The sequence below is a fragment of the Amblyomma mixtum genome, chromosome 4 (genome assembly GCF_055824585.1).
Source record: "Amblyomma mixtum isolate Tamu chromosome 4, ASM5582458v1, whole genome shotgun sequence".
Lineage (NCBI taxonomy): Eukaryota > Metazoa > Arthropoda > Arachnida > Ixodida > Ixodidae > Amblyomma > Amblyomma mixtum.
Genome location: NC_143015.1, coordinates 89274602 through 89294651, shown reverse-complemented (window position 1 = coordinate 89294651; position 20050 = coordinate 89274602). Strand labels below are relative to the sequence as shown.

Here is a 20050-nt window from a genome sequence, read left to right as displayed (position 1 = left end):
ATTGGGTAGTTAATGAGGTTCCGCGCGAGTGGAAATGATCATTAGGAGAACGCTGTTTCTACCTTCCCCGAAAAGCAAAATTATGATTGTGAAAGACCAAAGGAAAAGAACATTTGCGAACTAAGACAAAAGTACGAAAACACAAAATTCAGGTGGCATAGAATTGTGTTTTACCGCTGCAAAGAGAATAAAATGATCTTTTTCCGGCCCATGAGCAAGTGGCCGGGGTCTCAGAGATAGAAACTGCCACGTAGTTATTTCCGTGTTGCCTACCGCGCACCTGGTCTTTCAGAACTCTGTGCTGATTAAGGCATGATAAACTACTCCTGCTAGAGATCTAGCCGGCGAGCGCGATCGAATACAGTTGCCAGCGTTGGATATTGCTCAAAAACATAGTCAGAAATTTTTTCCCCTCTTTGGCTTGAAGTTTCGTCTCGCGACACATCCCCAACGGTTACAAGTACTTTTTGGTAGCAATGAGAGAGCTTACACGAAAAAGACTTGAACTGATAAAAAAAATTGGCGCTTAGCTTTGGTTAAGCCCGGTAGGTTGCGAAAGTAAAACCGCAGCGCCTCCAACTGAAGGAACGCAGTGCGCCGCGTCTACAGGTCACGCGTGGCTACCGGCCGCCGCTGCGCGACGACTCAAAGAGTATTCGGTAATTTTTTTCATATTTTATTTTTGATGTTGTTGGGACTGAGAGAAAGAAAACATAATCTTCAGCTGGTATGACGTCACACCGGCAGTAGCGCCACAGGTGCGCGGCGCGGCGTAACTGCAGCCGGGCTATCTGAAGGAGCGAGTTTGTCGCCCATACTTACTCCGCTAAAGGTCAAAAGTAACTGTGGCCGGGTCACGCGAACGCTTGAAAGTGCGAATAGTAGTGCTTTCGCAATAAAAATACTTTTCATGCATTATGCTTAATGCTGAGGAAGTCGCAGCGAGAAAGTGCAGCAAAAACTTTTGAACTGATGAAAAAAAACACACTTTTAATGTATTCTCCTTACCGCTCAAGAGGTCGCAGCGACGGAGGGCATCCCGTTTCCTTTCCCTTCTTATGGGAGCTCGGCCTGCTCGCAGACCAGCGATTGGTCAGGACGCTGGCCTAGTTGACCAGGTTAGGCAGTTTCTGAAAGCTCGTTTGTAGGCCCGTAACAAGTAATCTTAGACAGGCCCAATTTTCTTTATTCTTTTCCAGGTAAAGTTACCTGATATGGCACAAATCCTTCTGGATGGCCTAGCTGGAAAGGAGGATTCTCACACAAAGTTGGAAGGAAAGGAAGGGAACGACTTAGGTATGGCGTATTTCATTCATTGCATTCCAGTGTTTGTCCGCTTCAGGTATCTAGCGCGACAGTAAAAAAGGCACTAGGCAGATATGACAGGATTACATAGAAAGTTATACGCGCGAGTACTATGAAAAGCGGGACTTCTAGTGATCAATGTTTGTTACGGGAACAGCCAAGTTACCAGTGTTGTGTTCCGAAATAGAGCAATGAATCCAACGACTATCCGAAACAAAAGCCTTCTGCATCGCTTAGGGCTGAGAAATGGCGACCTAATGGTAACCGAGAGGCACCACCCTTAACGAACTAAACGAAATTAGATTTTTTTTAACGTTTTTTGCCATTTTTATGCTTTTTTGAAGCATCGGCAGCGGCGCAGAGGTTTACGGCTTGTTATGTCTCTACACTGGTGCAGTTGTCTTGTCTGTGGTCGCAGACCCCTGTACCGCTACGTTTACATTTTTACTCGTACAGACATTTCCACCAGCTGAACACCTTGATTTTTTTACTAACCATCTAGCAGAGGCAATAAAAGGGATAAGTCAAGGCTCGTTTGGATATGGTTACGTTTTTTTTTAATTCAGTGCACCCTGTGCTTTCACTGTTGCTTCTTCTGCTCTCAACAGAAAGACTTGCCCTTTGCCTCACTAACTGTTGCCACTCAAGAGAAGGCAGCAGTAAGGAACCGCGAATCCCAGCTCCGGCAGTCGGTATCTTGGACGCATTAACGGTTGAATACTGCCTAGCGTCCCTTAATTCGGCAGTGGTAAATGCGCCTGGTGCAGTCTACAAGTACCTTGCCAGTATGTGAGCGTATAACAAGTGAACAGGTTTTAACAGCTTTCAAAATTGGACGGTTCGCATGCTGGGTCCCAGTTTAACTTCGTTTCAAAGCAAACAAATCGTGCGTTTAGTCCGCTAGGGCTAAGCGCTGCGGCCTTAAAGCGACACTAAAGGGAAAGATAAACCTAGGCAATAGGCATAGATTATTCCTCTGGAATACTTTTAACGTTTCCTCTAAGCGGAAAGATGAATGCGTTGCTGAGAAGACTGCTAATGAACGTCCCGAAACACTTCCACATTCAAAACACGCATGAAGAACTTCCACGAAATCATTTTTATTGCGCCAATCAGGGGCGCCACTTTCAATGACTGGAAACGTGAGCGGAGATCGACAAGGGGAAGTCAAGTGGTCAGAGGTCACAGCGGCAAGGTGAAAGTGCACGCCGCCTATTCCCCCGACTATTTTGAAAGCAGCTGTGCTACGTCACGTGCGTCTGCGCCTTTGGTCAAGTTGACCAGATGCGAAAGAAACCAGGTGAGGTTATCAAGGGCAACCTCAGACTTGAAAACAAACTGCTGATCGTGCTAACACATGTTTACATCGGCGATGGTGACAGAGGCATGTGCGTTTACTTTTGCTTGGCTAAGCTCCACTGACTTAAAGCAGAACTAGGTACCTCACACGCAGCTATACCTATGTTATGAAAGTGAACAATCAATTTGCACACAAGAACGAATTCTTCGCTTACATAAGCCCCAGAGTGGAATGGGCTGTATGCGGATTTTCTGCTCACAAGAATACTTCCTATACTGAAAGGAAAAAGTGTCTTTGCCTTTACTTGTATAGTTGTTATTCGTTCGTTGTGGATAATACGTTTTCTTTGATATTAGAGCAGCCTGTACTTCTCCGCCTTTATGTTAGAAAAAGAAAATGCACCGAATATATCTGTTTCCATCAGTCATTGGATGTGGCAGCGGTTCGGTTTTCGAGCTGACAATCGTGGGATGCAAGCTTAGCCGTTGGTACCGAATTTCAATTGTGGTTAGATGCAAAAACGTGCGCGTGATCTGCAATGCCGCTTCACGTGATGGAAGCGCAGGTTTTTTCTTCCTCCGCCATTTATTCCTCAGAGAGTTTTCAGGCGTCCAAGTCAAAACGGTGTGGAAAATAAAAAAAAACGCAAGCCAGGAGTTAGAGCGGCGTTACCAGCATGAGTGTTGCAGTACTATATGGCGGAACGCCGCTCAAAAACTCTGCTCAATTGTGAGGAAACTTTTTTCTCTTTTTGAGCAGCTATGAGTTGTACAGCCATTTTTGTAGACTGTAAAGATAGCATGAGCAGGTGACGTGGGGGTCGCTCTCTTGATACTATTAAGTGCTTCACAGCAGTTTTACCTAGTTTATGAGGCTGTTCTTCGTAGTAGCAGCATGTCATAATCGAAAATTAAATTGATTCATCTCACACTACTTTGCATACCGGCTTGTCCCCGTCTGTCGCCAAATAGGTGTTCTGACAAGCTTACATAGCCTCAAACGACATGGGTCTCAATGGCGAAACAGCGACTATCAGTCTACAAGTAGAAAAAAAAAGATTCTTAGTTCTCGTTGTTGAGAACGTAATCACATGACAGTCTTATTTATACATATAATGCGACGTACATACTGACACTTGAACTGCTCCAGGGACTTGAGAGGAATTACTCTGACAGGAGTCGTTTATTTATCCCAGCAAAATACCGCTAAGCTTAGACACCTGTCATATTGTCACGAAGGCTGCCGTCAAGCCTGTTTTTACAAAGATTTTTACAGCCACCGAATTTAGGACGTACACAGCCTTAGTCAATAGTATTCAGCCGAATGACATTCTATTACGGTCTTGCTCTGAAGCACGTACGGTGCTTAAGAAACTTTAGAAGTCCGGAAGTGTAAGAAGGAGAGCCCTTTTTGCCCCACACAGACTGTGAAAGTCAAGTCTGCCATAAAGGCTCTACTACACTGCTTGAAAGAAGACACTTTGGCCTCATGACTTCCCCAAGGTTCTGCGTGCCCTATATTGTGTGGATGCAAAAACATTTATCAAACCTTGAATAAACTGGGATCCTATCACGATTATGCTGATGAATCAAGCTTTGACGATAAGGTAACAAGGTGCCAAGCTAATAAGTATACTGCTCGTCTAGTTTCTTATAGAGTCCAGGTGAAGTTTACCTCTTTACCACAGCGATGGCCTAGTGGATGGACATCCGCCTCGCATGCGGGAGGTGCGAGGTTCGATCCCCAGTGCCGCCGGCTACCCACCGGTGGTACAATGGGTACATGCTTCCCCTGGCCTGGTGCTCAGTTTAATCAGGGTGAAACGCTTGGGAAACGGGTCTTTGACCCACCTTGCGCGAACGAAAGTACCTTGTGCCGTCGCGCTCTTTGGCCGTTGATACCCTTGCACCATAAAAATTAACCATCATTAGCATCATCATCATCATGTTTACCTCTCTGTGATAAACGATACTTGTGGGTTCCGCCGGGTACCCACCGGTGGTACAATGGGTACATGCTTCCCCTGGCCTGGTGCTCAGTTTAATCAGGGTGAAACGCTTGGGAAACGGGTCTTTGACCCACCTTGCGCGAACGAAAGTACCTTGTGCCGTGGCGCTCTTTGGCCGTTGATACCCTTGCACCATAAAAATTAACCATCATTAGCATCATCATCATCATGTTTACCTCTCTGTGATAAACGATACTTGTGGGTTCCGCCGGGTACCCACCGGTGGTACAATGGGTACATGCTTCCCCTGGCCTGGTGCTCAGTTTAATCAGGGTGAAACGCTTGGGAAACGGGTCTTTGACCCACCTTGCGCGAACGAAAGTACCTTGTGCCGTGGCGCTCTTTGGCCGTTGATACCCTTGCACCATAAAAATTAACCATCATTAGCATCATCATCATCATGTTTACCTCTCTGTGATAAACGATACTTGTGGGTTCCGCCGGGTACCCACCGGTGGTACAATGGGTACATGCTTCCCCTGGCCTGGTGCTCAGTTTAATCAGGGTGAAACGCTTGGGAAACGGGTCTTTGACCCACCTTGCGCGAACGAAAGTACCTTGTGCCGTGGCGCTCTTTGGCCGTTGATACCCTTGCACCATAAAAATTAACCATCATTAGCATCATCATCATCATGTTTACCTCTCTGTGATAAACGATACTTGTGGGTTCCGCCGGGTACCCACCGGTGGTACAATGGGTACATGCTTCCCCTGGCCTGGTGCTCAGTTTAATCAGGGTGAAACGCTTGGGAAACGAGTCTTTGACCCACCTTGCGCGAACGAAAGTACCTTGTGCCGTGGCGCTCTTTGGCCGTTGATACCCTTGAACCATAAAAATTAACCATCATTAGCATCATCATCATCATGTTTACCTCTCTGTGATAAACGATACTTGTGGGTTCCGCCGGGTACCCACCGGTGGTACACTGGGTACATGCTTCCCCTGGCCTGGTGCTCAGTTTAATCAGGGTGAAACGCTTGGGAAACGGGTCTTTGACCCACCTTGCGCGAACGAAAGTACCTTGTGCCGTGGCGCTCTTTGGCCGTTGATACCCTTGCACCATAAAAATTAACCATCATTAGCATCATCATCATCATGTTTACCTCTCTGTGATAAACGATACTTGTGCGTTCCGCCGGGCACCCACCGGTGGTACAATGGGTACATGCTTCCCCTGGCCTGGTGCTCAGTTTAATCAGGGTGAAACGCTTGGGAAACGAGTCTTTGACCCACCTTGCGCGAACGAAAGTACCTTGTGCCGTGGCGCTCTTTGGCCGTTGATACCCTTGCACCATAAAAATTAACCATCATTAGCATCATCATCATCATGTTTACCTCTCTGTGATAAACGATACTTGTGGGTTCCGCCGGGTACCCACCGGTGATACAAAGGGTACAAGCTTCCCCTGGCCTGGTGCTCAGTTTAATCAGGGTGAAACGCTTGGGAAACGGGTCTTTGACCCACCTTGCGCGAACGAAAGTACCTTGTGCCGTGGCGCTCTTTGGCCGTTGATACCCTTGCACCATAAAAATTAACCATCATTAGCATCATCATCATCATGTTTACCTCTCTGTGATAAACGATACTTGTGGGTTCCGCCGGGTACCCACCGGTGATACAATGGGTACAAGCTTCCCCTGGCCTGGTGCTCGGTTTAATCAGGGTGAAACGCTTGGGAAACGGGTCTTTGACCCACCTTGCGCGAACGAAAGTACCTTGTGCCGTGGCGCTCTTTGGCCGTTGATACCCTTGCACCATAAAAATTAACCATCATTAGCATCATCATCATCATGTTTACCTCTCTGGGATAAACGATACTTGTGGGTTCCGCCGGGTACCCACCGGTGGTACAATGGGTACATGCTTCCCCTGGCCTGGTGCTCAGTTTAATCAGGGTGAAACGCTTGGGAAACGGGTCTTTGACCCACCTTGCGCGAACGAAAGTATCTTGTGCCGTGGCGCTCTTTGGCCGTTGATACCCTTGCACCATAAAAATTAACCATCATTAGCATCATCATCATCATGTTTACCTCTCTGTGATAAACGATACTTGTGGGTTCCGACGGGTACCCACCTGTGATACAATGGGTACATGCTTCCCCTGGCCTGATGCTCAGTTTAATCAGGGTGAAACGCTTGGGAAACGGGTCTTTGACCCACCTTGCGCGAACGAAAGTACCTTGTGCCGTGGCGCTCTTTGGCCGTTGATACCCTTGCACCATAAAAATTAACCGTCATTAGCATCATCATCATCATGTTTACCTCTCTGTGATAAACGATACTTGTGGGTTCCGCCGAGTACCCACCGGTGATAGAATGGGTACAAGCTTCCCCTGGCCTGGTGCTCGGTTTAATCAGGGTGAAACGCTTGGGAAACGGGTCTTTGACCCACCTTGCGCGAACGAAAGTACCTTGTGCCGTGGCGCTCTTTGGCCGTTGATACCCTTGCACCATAAAAATTAACCATCATTAGCATCATCATCATCATGTTTACCTCTCTGTGATAAACGATACTTGTGGGTTCCGCCGGGTACCCACCGGTGATACAATGGGTACAAGCTTCCCCTGGCCTGGTGCTCGGTTTAATCAGGGTGAAACGCTTGGGAAACGGGTCTTTGACCCACCTTGCGCGAACGAAAGTACCTTGTGCCGTGGCGCTCTTTGGCCGTTGATACCCTTGCACCATAAAAATTAACCATCATTAGCATCATCATCATCATGTTTACCTCTCTGTGATAAACGATACTTGTGGGTTCCGCCGGGTACCCACCGGTGGTACAATGGGTACATGCTTCCCCTGGCCTGGTGCTCAGTTTAATCAGGGTGAAACGCTTGGGAAACGGGTCTTTGACCCACCTTGCGCGAACGAAAGTACCTTGTGCCGTGGCGCTCTTTGGCCGTTGATACCCTTGCACCATAAAAATTAACCATCATTAGCATCATCATCATCATGTTTACCTCTCTGTGATAAACGATACTTGTGGGTTCCGCCGGGTACCCACCGGTGGTACAATGGGTACATGCTTCCCCTGGCCTGGTGCTCAGTTTAATCAGGGTGAAACGCTTGGGAAACGAGTCTTTGACCCACCTTGCGCGAACGAAAGTACCTTGTGCCGTGGCGCTCTTTGGCCGTTGATACCCTTGCACCATAAAAATTAACCATCATTAGCATCATCATCATCATGTTTACCTCTCTGTGATAAACGATACTTGTGGGTTCCGCCGGGTACCCACCGGTGATACAATGGGTACAAGCTTCCCCTGGCCTGGTGCTCAGTTTAATCAGGGTGAAACGCTTGGGAAACGGGTCTTTGACCCACCTTGCGCGAACGAAAGTACCTTGTGCCGTGGCGCTCTTTGGCCGTTGATACCCTTGCACCATAAAAATTAACCATCATTAGCATCATCATCATCATGTTTACCTCTCTGTGATAAACGATACTTGTGGGTTCCGCCGGGTACCCACCGGTGATACAATGGGTACAAGCTTCCCCTGGCCTGGTGCTCGGTTTAATCAGGGTGAAACGCTTGGGAAACGGGTCTTTGACCCACCTTGCGCGAACGAAAGTACCTTGTGCCGTGGCGCTCTTTGGCCGTTGATACCCTTGAACCATAAAAATTAACCATCATTAGCATCATCATCATCATGTTTACCTCTCTGTGATAAACGATACTTGTGGGTTCCGCCGGGTACCCACCGGTGGTACACTGGGTACATGCTTCCCCTGGCCTGGTGCTCAGTTTAATCAGGGTGAAACGCTTGGGAAACGGGTCTTTGACCCACCTTGCGCGAACGAAAGTACCTTGTGCCGTGGCGCTCTTTGGCCGTTGATACCCTTGCACCATAAAAATTAACCATCATTAGCATCATCATCATCATGTTTACCTCTCTGTGATAAACGATACTTGTGGGTTCCGCCGGGTACCCACCGGTGGTACAATGGGTACATGCTTCCCCTGGCCTGGTGCTCAGTTTAATCAGGGTGAAACGCTTGGGAAACGAGTCTTTGACCCACCTTGCGCGAACGAAAGTACCTTGTGCCGTGGCGCTCTTTGGCCGTTGATACCCTTGCACCATAAAAATTAACCATCATTAGCATCATCATCATCATGTTTACCTCTCTGTGATAAACGATACTTGTGGGTTCCGCCGGGTACCCACCGGTGATACAAAGGGTACAAGCTTCCCCTGGCCTGGTGCTCAGTTTAATCAGGGTGAAACGCTTGGGAAACGGGTCTTTGACCCACCTTGCGCGAACGAAAGTACCTTGTGCCGTGGCGCTCTTTGGCCGTTGATACCCTTGCACCATAAAAATTAACCATCATTAGCATCATCATCATCATGTTTACCTCTCTGTGATAAACGATACTTGTGGGTTCCGCCGGGTACCCACCGGTGATACAATGGGTACAAGCTTCCCCTGGCCTGGTGCTCGGTTTAATCAGGGTGAAACGCTTGGGAAACGGGTCTTTGACCCACCTTGCGCGAACGAAAGTACCTTGTGCCGTGGCGCTCTTTGGCCGTTGATACCCTTGCACCATAAAAATTAACCATCATTAGCATCATCATCATCATGTTTACCTCTCTGGGATAAACGATACTTGTGGGTTCCGCCGGGTACCCACCGGTGGTACAATGGGTACATGCTTCCCCTGGCCTGGTGCTCAGTTTAATCAGGGTGAAACGCTTGGGAAACGGGTCTTTGACCCACCTTGCGCGAACGAAAGTACCTTGTGCCGTGGCGCTCTTTGGCCGTTGATACCCTTGCACCATAAAAATTAACCATCATTAGCATCATCATCATCATGTTTACCTCTCTGTGATAAACGATACTTGTGGGTTCCGACGGGTACCCACCTGTGATACAATGGGTACATGCTTCCCCTGGCCTGATGCTCAGTTTAATCAGGGTGAAACGCTTGGGAAACGGGTCTTTGACCCACCTTGCGCGAACGAAAGTACCTTGTGCCGTGGCGCTCTTTGGCTGTTGATACCCTTGCACCATAAAAATTAACCGTCATTAGCATCATCATCATCATGTTTACCTCTCTGTGATAAACGATACTTGTGGGTTCCGCCGGGTACCCACCGGTGATAGAATGGGTACAAGCTTCCCCTGGCCTGGTGCTCGGTTTAATCAGGGTGAAACGCTTGGGAAACGGGTCTTTGACCCACCTTGCGCGAACGAAAGTACCTTGTGCCGTGGCGCTCTTTGGCCGTTGATACCCTTGCACCATAAAAATTAACCATCATTAGCATCATCATCATCATGTTTACCTCTCTGTGATAAACGATACTTGTGGGTTCCGCCGGGTACCCACCGGTGGTACAATGGGTACATGCTTCCCCTGGCCTGGTGCTCAGTTTAATCAGGGTGAAACGCTTGGGAAACGGGTCTTTGACCCACCTTGCGCGAACGAAAGTACCTTGTGCCGTGGCGCTCTTTGGCCGTTGATACCCTTGCACCATAAAAATTAACCATCATTAGCATCATCATCATCATGTTTACCTCTCTGTGATAAACGATACTTGTGGGTTCCGCCGGGTACCCACCGGTGGTACAATGGGTACATGCTTCCCCTGGCCTGGTGCTCAGTTTAATCAGGGTGAAACGCTTGGGAAACGAGTCTTTGACCCACCTTGCACGAACGAAAGTACCTTGTGCCGTGGCGCTCTTTGGCCGTTGATACCCTTGCACCATAAAAATTAACCATCATTAGCATCATCATCATCATGTTTACCTCTCTGTGATAAACGATACTTGTGGGTTCCGCCGGGTACCCACCGGTGGTACAATGGGTACATGCTTCCCCTGGCCTGGTGCTCAGTTTAATCAGGGTGAAACGCTTGGGAAACGGGTCTTTGACCCACCTTGCGCGAACGAAAGTACCTTGTGCCGTGGCGCTCTTTGGCCGTTGATACCCTTGCACCATAAAAATTAACCATCATTAGCATCATTATCATCATGTTTACCTCTCTGTGAGAAACGATACTTGTGGGTTCCGCCGGGTACCCACCTGTGATACAATGGGTACATGCTTCCCCTGGCCTGATGCTCAGTTTAATCAGGGTGAAACGCTTGGGAAACGGGTCTTTGACCCACCTTGCGCTAACGAAAGTACCTTGTGCCGTGGCGCTCTTTGGCCGTTGATACCCTTGCACCATAAAAATTAACCGTCATTAGCATCATCATCATCATGTTTACCTCTCTGTGATAAACGATACTTGTGGGTTCCGCCGGGTACCCACCGGTGATACAATGGGTACAAGCTTCCCCTGGCCTGGTGCTCGGTTTAATCTGGGTGAAACGCTTGGGAAACGGGTCTTTGACCCACCTTGCGCGAACGAAAGTACCTTGTGCCGTGGCGCTCTTTGGCCGTTGATACCCTTGCACCATAAAAATTAACCATCATTAGCATCATCATCATCATGTTTACCTCTCTGTGATAAACGATACTTGTGGGTTCCGCCGGGTACCCACCGGTGATACAATGGGTACAAGCTTCCCCTGGCCTGGTGCTCGGTTTAATCAGGGTGAAACGCTTGGGAAACGGGTCTTTGACCCACCTTGCGCGAACGAAAGTACCTTGTGCCGTGGCGCTCTTTGGCCGTTGATACCCTTGCACCATAAAAATTAACCATCATTAGCATCATCATCATCATGTTTACCTCTCTGTGATAAACGATACTTGTGGGTTCCGCCGGGTACCCACCGGTGATACAATGGGTACATGCTTCCCCTGGCCTGGTGCTCAGTTTAATCAGGGTGAAACGCTTGGGAAACGGGTCTTTGGCCCACCTTGCGCGAACGAAAGTACCTTGTGCCGTGGCGCTCTTTGGCCGTTGATACCCTTGCACCATAAAAATTAACCATCATTAGCATCATCATCATCATGTTTACCTCTCTGTGATAAACGATACTTGTGGGTTCCGCCGGGTACCCACCGGTGATACAATGGGTACATGCTTCCCCTGGCCTGGTGCTCAGTTTAATCAGGGTGAAACGCTTGGGAAACGGGTCTTTGACCCACCTTGCGCGAACAAAAGTACCTTGTGCCGTGGCGCTCTTTGGCCGTTGATACCCTTGCACCATAAAAATTAACCATCATTAGCATCATCATCATCATCATGTTTACCTCTCTGTGATAAACGATACTTGTGGGTTCCGCCGGGTACCCACCGGTGATACAATGGGTACAAGCTTCCCCTGGCCTGGTGCTCGGTTTAATCAGGGTTAAACGCTTGGGAAACGAGTCTTTGACCCACCTTGCGCGAACGAAAGTACCTTGTGCCGTGGCGCTCTTTGGCCGTTGATACCCTTGCACCATAAAAATTAACCATCATTAGCATCATCATCATCATGTTTACCTCCTGTGATAAACGATACTTGTGGGTTCCGCCGGGTACCCACCGGTGATACAATGGGTACAAGCTTCCGCTGGCCTGGTGCTCGGTTTAATCAGGGTTAAACGCTTGGGAAATGGGTCTCTGTCCCAACCTTGAGTAGAAGAAAACACCTTGTGCCGTGGAGCTCATTGGCCGTTGATGCCCTTGCACCATAAAAATTAACCATCATTAGCATCATCATCATCATGTTTACCTCTCTGTGATAAACGATACTTGTGGGTTCCGCCGGGTACCCACCGGTGATACAATGGGTACATGCTTCCCCTGGCCTGGTGCTCAGTTTAATCAGGGTGAAACGCTTGGGAAACGAGTCTTTGACCCACCTTGCGCGAACGAAAGTACCTTGTGCCGTGGCGCTCTTTGGCCGTTGATACCCTTGCACCATAAAAATTAACCATCATTAGCATCATCATCATCATCATGTTTACCTCTCTGTGATAAACGATACTTGTTGGTTCCGCCGGGTACCCACCGGTGATACAATGGGTACAAGTTTCCCCTGGCCTTGTGCTCGGTTTAATCAGGGTTAAACGCTTGGGAAATGGGTCTCTGTCCCAACCTTGAGTAGAAGAAAACACCTTGTGCCGTGGAGCTCATTGGCCGTTGATACCCTTGCACCATAAAAATTAACCATCATTAGCATCATCATCATCATGTTTACCTCTTTGTGATAAACGATACTTGTGGGTTCCGCCGGGTACCCACCGGTGATACAATGGGTACAAGCTTCCCCTGGCCTGGTGCTCGGTTTAATCAGGGTTAAACGCTTGGGAAATGGGTCTCTGTCCCAACCTTGAGTAGAAGAAAACACCTTGTGCCGTGGAGCTCATTGGCCGTTGATACCCTTGCACCATAAAAATTAACCATCATTAGCATCATCATCATCATGTTACCTCTCTGTGATAAACGATAGTTGTGGGTTCCGCCGGGTACCCACCGGTGATACAATGGGTACATGCTTCCCCTGGCCTGGTGCTCAGTTTAATCAGGGTGAAACGCTTGGGAACGGGTCTTTGACCCACCTTGCGCGAACGAAAGTACCTTGTGCCGTGGCGCTCTTTGGCCGTTGATACCCTTGCACCATAAAAATTAACCATCATTAGCAACATCATCATCATGTTTACCTCTCTGTGATAAACGATACTTGTGGGTTCCGCCGGGTACCCACCGGTGATACAATGGGTACATGCTTCCCCTGGCCTGGTGCTCAGTTTAATCAGGGTGAAACGCTTGGGAACGGGTCTTTGACCCACCTTGCGCGAACGAAAGTACCTTGTGCCGTGACGCTCTTTGGCCGTTGATACCCTTGCACCATAAAAATTAACCATCATTAGCATCATCATCATCATGTTTACCTCTCTGTGATAAACGATACTTGTGGGTTCCGCCGGGTACCCACCGGTGATACAATGGGTATATGCTTCCCCTGGCCTGGTGCTCGGTTTAATCAGGGTTAAACGCTTGGGAAATGGGTCTCTGCCCAACCTTGAGTAGAAGAAAACACCTTGTGCCGTGGCGCTCTTTGGCCGTTGATACCCGTGCACCATAAAAATTAACCATCATTAGCATCATCATCATCATGTTTACCTCTCTGTGATAAACGATACTTGTGGGTTCCGCCGGGTACCCACCGGTGATACAATGGGTACAAGCTTCCCCTGGCCTGGTGCTCGGTTTAATCAGGGTGAAACGCTTGGGAAACGGGTCTTTGAACCACCTTGCGCGAACGAAAGTACCTTGTGCCGTGGCGCTCTTTGGCCGTTGATACAATTGCACCATAAAAATTAACCATCGTTAGCATCATCATCATCATGTTTACCTCTCTGTGATAAACGATACTTGTGGGTTCCGCCGGGTACCCACCGGTGATACAATGGGTACAAGCTTCCCCTGGCCTGGTGCTCGGTTTAATTAGGGTGAAACGCTTGGGAAACGGGTCTTTGACCCACCTTGCGCGAACGAAAGTACCTTGTGCCGTGGCGCTCTTTGGCCGTTGATACCCTTGCACCATAAAAATTAACCATCATTAGCATCATCATCATCATGTTTACCTCTCTGTGATAAACGATACTTGTGGGTTCCGCCGGGTACCCACCGGTGATAGAATGGGTACAAGCTTCCCCTGGCCTGGTGCTCGGTTTAATCAGGGTGAAACGCTTGGGAAACGGGTCTTTGACCCACCTTGCGCGAACGAAAGTACCTTGTGCCGTGGCGCTCTTTGGCCGTTGATACCCTTGCACCATAAAAATTAACCATCATTAGCATCATCATCATCATCATGTTTACCTCTCTGTGATAAACGATACTTGTGGGTTCCGCCGGGTACCCACCGGTGATACAATGGGTACAAGCTTCCCCTGGCCTGGTGCTCGGTTTAATCAGGGTTAAACGCTTGGGAAACGAGTCTTTGACCCACCTTGCGCGAACGAAAGTACCTTGTGCCGTGGCGCTCTTTGGCCGTTGATACCCTTGCACCATAAAAATTAACCATCATTAGCATCATCATCATCATGTTTACCTCCTGTGATAAACGATACTTGTGGGTTCCGCCGGGTACCCACCGGTGATACAATGGGTACAAGCTTCCGCTGGCCTGGTGCTCGGTTTAATCAGGGTTAAACGCTTGGGAAATGGGTCTCTGTCCCAACCTTGAGTAGAAGAAAACACCTTGTGCCGTGGAGCTCATTGGCCGTTGATACCCTTGCACCATAAAAATTAACCATCATTAGCATCATCATCATCATGTTTACCTCTCTGTGATAAACGATACTTGTGGGTTCCGCCGGGTACCCACCGGTGATACAATGGGTACAAGCTTCCCCTGGCCTGGTGCTCGGTTTAATCAGGGTTAAAAGCTTGGGAAATGGGTCTCTGTCCCAACCTTGAGTAGAAGAAAACACCTTGTGCCGTGGAGCTCATTGGCCGTTGATACCCTTGCACCATAAAAATTAACCATCATTAGCATCATCATCATCATGTTTACCTCTCTGTGATAAACGATACTTGTGGTTTCCGCCGGGTACCCACCGGTGATACAATGGGTACATGCTTCCCCTGGCCTGGTGCTCAGTTTAATCAGGGTGAAACGCTTGGGAAACGAGTCTTTGACCCACCTTGCGCGAACGAAAGTACCTTGTGCCGTGGCGCTCTTTGGCCGTTGATACCCTTGCACCATAAAAATTAACCATCATTAGCATCATCATCATCATCATGTTTACCTCTCTGTGATAAACGATACTTGTTGGTTCCGCCGGGTACCCACCGGTGATACAATGGGTACAAGCTTCCCCTGGCCTTGTGCTCGGTTTAATCAGGGTTAAACGCTTGGGAAATGGGTCTCTGTCCCAACCTTGAGTAAAAGAAAACACCTTGTGCCGTGGAGCTCATTGGCCGTTGATACCCTTGCACCATAAAATTTAACCATCATTAGCATCATCATCATCATGTTTACCTCTTTGTGATAAACGATACTTGTGGTTTCCGCCGGGTACCCACCGGTGATACAATGGGTATATGCTTCCCCTGGCCTGGTGCTCGGTTTAATCAGGGTTAAACGCTTGGGAAATGGGTCTCTGCCCAACCTTGAGTAGAAGAAAACACCTTGTGCCGTGGCGCTCTTTGGCCGTTGATACCCTTGCACCATAAAAATTAACCATCATTAGCATCATCATCATCATGTTTACCTCTCTGTGATAAACGATACTTGTGGGTTCCGCCGGGTACCCACCGGTGATACAATGGGTACAAGCTTCCCCTGGCCTGGTGCTCGGTTTAATCAGGGTTAAACGCTTGGGAAATGGGTCTCTGTCCCAACCTTGAGTAGAAGAAAACACCTTGTGTCGTGGCGCTCTTTGGCCGTTGATACCCTTGCACCATAAAAATTAACCATCATTAGCATCATCATCATGTTTACCTCTCTGTGATAAACGATACTTGTGGGTTCCGCCGGGTACCCACCGGTGATACAATGGGTACATGCTTCCCCTGGCCTGGTGCTCGGTTTAATCAGGGTTAAACGCTTGGGAAATGGGTCTATGTCCCAACCTTGAGTAGAAGAAAACACCTTGTGCCGTGGCGCTCTTTGGCCGTTGATACCCGTGCACCATAAAAATTAACCATCATTAGCATCATCATCATCATGTTTACCTCTCTGTGATAAACGATACTTGTGGGTTCCGCCGGGTACCCACCGGTGATACAATGGGTACAAGCTTCCCCTGGCCTTGTGCTCGGTTTAATCAGGGTGAAACGCTTGGGAAACGGGTCTTTGACCCACCTTGCGCGAACGAAAGTACCTTGTGCCGTGGCGCTCTTTGGCCGTTGATACAATTGCACCATAAAAATTAACCATCATTAGCATCATCATCATCATGTTTACCTCTCTGTGATAAACGATACTTGTGGGTTCCGCCGGGTACCCACCGGTGATACAATGGGTACATGCTTCCCCTGGCCTGGTGCTCAGTTTAATCAGGGTGAAACGCTTGGGAAACGGGTCTTTGACCCACCTTGCGCGAACGAAAGTACCTTGTGCCGTGGCGCTCTTTGGCCGTTGATACCCTTGCACCATAAAAATTAACCATCATTAGCATCATCATCATCATCATGTTTACCTCTCTGTGATAAACGATACTTGTGGGTTCCGCCGGGTACCCACCGGTGATACAATGGGTACAAGCTTCCCCTGGCCTGGTGCTCGGTTTAATCAGGGTTAAACGCTTGGGAAACGAGTCTTTGACCCACCTTGCGCGAACGAAAGTACCTTGTGCCGTGGCGCTCTTTGGCCGTTGATACCCTTGCACCATAAAAATTAACCATCATTAGCATCATCATCATCATGTTTACCTCCTGTGATAAACGATACTTGTGGGTTCCGCCGGGTACCCACCGGTGATACAATGGGTACAAGCTTCCGCTGGCCTGGTGCTCGGTTTAATCAGGGTTAAAAGCTTGGGAAATGGGTCTCTGTCCCAACCTTGAGTAGAAGAAAACACCTTGTGCCGTGGAGCTCATTGGCCGTTGATACCCTTGCACCATAAAAATTAACCATCATTAGCATCATCATCATCATGTTTACCTCTCTGTGATAAACGATACTTGTGGGTTCCGCCGGGTACCCACCGGTGATACAATGGGCATATGCTTCCCCTGGCCTGGTGCTCGGTTTAATCAGGGTTAAACGCTTGGGAAATGGGTCTCTGCCCAACCTTGAGTAGAAGAAAACACCTTGTGCCGTGGCGCTCTTTGGCCGTTGATACCCTTGCACCATAAAAATTAACCATCATTAGCATCATCATCATCATGTTTACCTCTCTGTGATAAACGATACTTGTGGGTTCCGCCGGGTACCCACCGGTGATACAATGGGTACAAGCTTCCCCTGGCCTGGTGCTCGGTTTACTCAGGGTTAAACGCTTGGGAAATGGGTCTCTGTCCCAACTTTGAGTAGAAGAAAACACCTTGTGTCGTGGCGCTCTTTGGCCGTTGATACCCTTGCACCATAAAAATTAACCATCATTAGCATCATCATCATCATGTTTACCTCTCTGTGATAAACGATACTTGTGGGTTCCGCCGGGTACCCACCGCTGATACAATGGGTACATGCTTCCCCTGGCCTGGTGCTCGGTTTAATCAGGGTTAAACGCTTGGGAAATGGGTCTATGTCCCAACCTTGAGTAGAAGAAAACACCTTGTGCCTTGGCGCTCTTTGGCCGTTGATACCCGTGCACCATAAAAATTAACCATCATTAGCATCATCATCATCATGTTTACCTCTCTGTGATAAACGATACTTGTGGGTTCCGCCGGGTACCCACCGGTGATACAATGGGTACAAGCTTCCCCTGGCCTGGTGCTCGGTTTAATCAGGGTTAAACGCTTGGGAAATGGGTCTCTGTCCCAACCTTGAGTAGAAGAAAACACCTTGTGCCGTGGCGCTCTTTGGCCGTTGATACCCTTGCACCATAAAAATTAACCATCATTAGCATCATCATCATCATGTTTACCTCTCTGTGATAAACGATACTTGTGGGTTCCGCCGGGTACCCACCGGTGATACAATGGGTACATGCTTCCCCTGGCCTGGTGCTCGGTTTAATCAGGGTTAAACGCTTGGGAAATGGGTCTCTGTCCCAACCTTGAGTAGAAGAAAACACCTCGTGCCGTGGCGCTCTTTGGCCGTTGATACCCTTGCACCATAAAAATTAACCATCATTAGCATCATCATCATCATGTTTACCTCTCTGTGATAAACGATACTTGTGGGTTCCGCCGGGTACCCACCGGTGATACAATGGGTACAAGCTTCCCCTGGCCTGGTGCTCAGTTTAATCAGGGTGAAACGCTTGGGAAACGAGTCTTTGACCCACCTTGCGCGAACGAAAGTACCTTGTGCCGTGGCGCTCTTTGGCCGTTGATACCCTTGCACCATAAAAATTAACCATCATTAGCATCATCATCATCATGTTTACCTCTCTGTGATAAACGATACTTGTGGGCTCCGCCGGGTACCCACCGGTGATACAATGGGTAGAAGCTTCCCCTGGCCTGGTGCTCGGTTTAATCAGGGTTAAACGCTTGGGAAACGGGTCTTTGACCCACCTTGCGCGAACGAAAGTACCTTGTGCCGTGGCGCTCTTTGGCCTTGATACCCTTGCACCATAAAAATTAACCATCATTAGCATCATCATCATCATGTTTACCTCTCTGTGATAAACGATACTTGTGGGTTCCGCCGGGTACCCACCGGTGATACAATGGGTACAAGCTTCCCCTGGCCTGGTGCTCAGTTTAATCAGGGTGAAACGCTTGGGAAACGGGTCTTTGACCCACCTTGCGCGAACGAAAGTACCTTGTGCCGTGGCGCTCTTTGGCCGTTGATACCCTTGCACCATAAAAATTAACCATCATTAGCATCATCATCATCATGTTTACTTCTCTGTGATAAACGATACTTGTGGGTTCCGCCGGGTACCCACCGGTGATACAATGGGTACATGCTTCCCCTGGCCTGGTGCTCAGTTTAATCAGGGTGAAACGCTTGGGAAACGAGTCTTTGACCCACCTTGCGCGAACGAAAGTACATTGTGCCGTGGCGCTCTTTGGCCGTTGATACCCTTGCACCATAAAAATTAACCATCATTAGCATCATCATCATCATGTTTACCTCTCTGTGATAAACGATACTTGTGGGTTCCGCCGGGTACCCACCGGTGATACAATGGGTACATGCTTCCCCTGGCCTTGTGCTCAGTTTAATCAGGGTGAAACACTTGGGAAACGAGTCTTTGACCCACCTTGCGCGAACGAAAGTACCTTGTGCCGTGGCGCTCTTTGGCCGTTGATACCCTTGCACCATAAAAATTAACCATCATTAGCATCATCATCATCATGTTTACCTCTCTGTGATAAACGATACTTGTGGGTTCCGCCGGGTACCCACCGGTGATACAATGGGTACAAGCTTCCCCTGGCCTGGTGCTCGGTTTAATCAGCGTTAAACGCTTGGGAAATGGGTCTCTGTCCCAACCTTGAGTAGAAGAAAACACCTTGTGCCGTGGAGCTCATTGGCCGTATATGCCCTTGTGCCAGAGAAATTCTCTGTCATCATCATTAAGTTTACCTCTTTGTGACAAACGATACTTGTGGGAGGTAAGAGCTGAATTTCGCAGGAATAAAATACCGCTCTGTATTCTCGATAACTATAGTACAAATATCGAGCTTGGTAGCAGCAGTCCACATAGTTATTGCTCACATCTGTGCCTTTTCTAAATGGTGAAACGCGTGATGTGACAAAGGGCAGCTTTCTTCCGCAACCCTACATCTAGTCTCATTCGTGATGGGATTCTCTAAGCGCTCCTTAGTAGTAATGTTTTCTGGTGTGATCATTGTTCAGCTAGGTTGCCAGTAAGGTAGATTTCAGCTCAGACTCAGTCACCACGGTATTACGGAATTCTTTTTATGCTGGCAGCGTCTTCGGTGTAACATCAACGCCTGTAACATCGAATACTGTAGAATCGAATTCC

General features: G+C 48.4%; 1 protein-coding gene across 1 annotated transcript in view; it reads left to right on the top strand.

Annotated features, from left to right (window-relative positions):
- The window catches only part of LOC149347348 (putative cytochrome P450 6a13), a 64487-nt gene that overhangs the window by 31706 nt on the left and 12731 nt on the right, over window positions 1-20050 (top strand). Inside the window, exon 8 of the mRNA XM_089585560.1 lies at window positions 1200-1296. Within this exon, the coding sequence (XP_089441686.1) occupies window positions 1200-1296 (97 nt within the window). The remainder of the gene's footprint in view (window positions 1-1199; window positions 1297-20050) is intronic.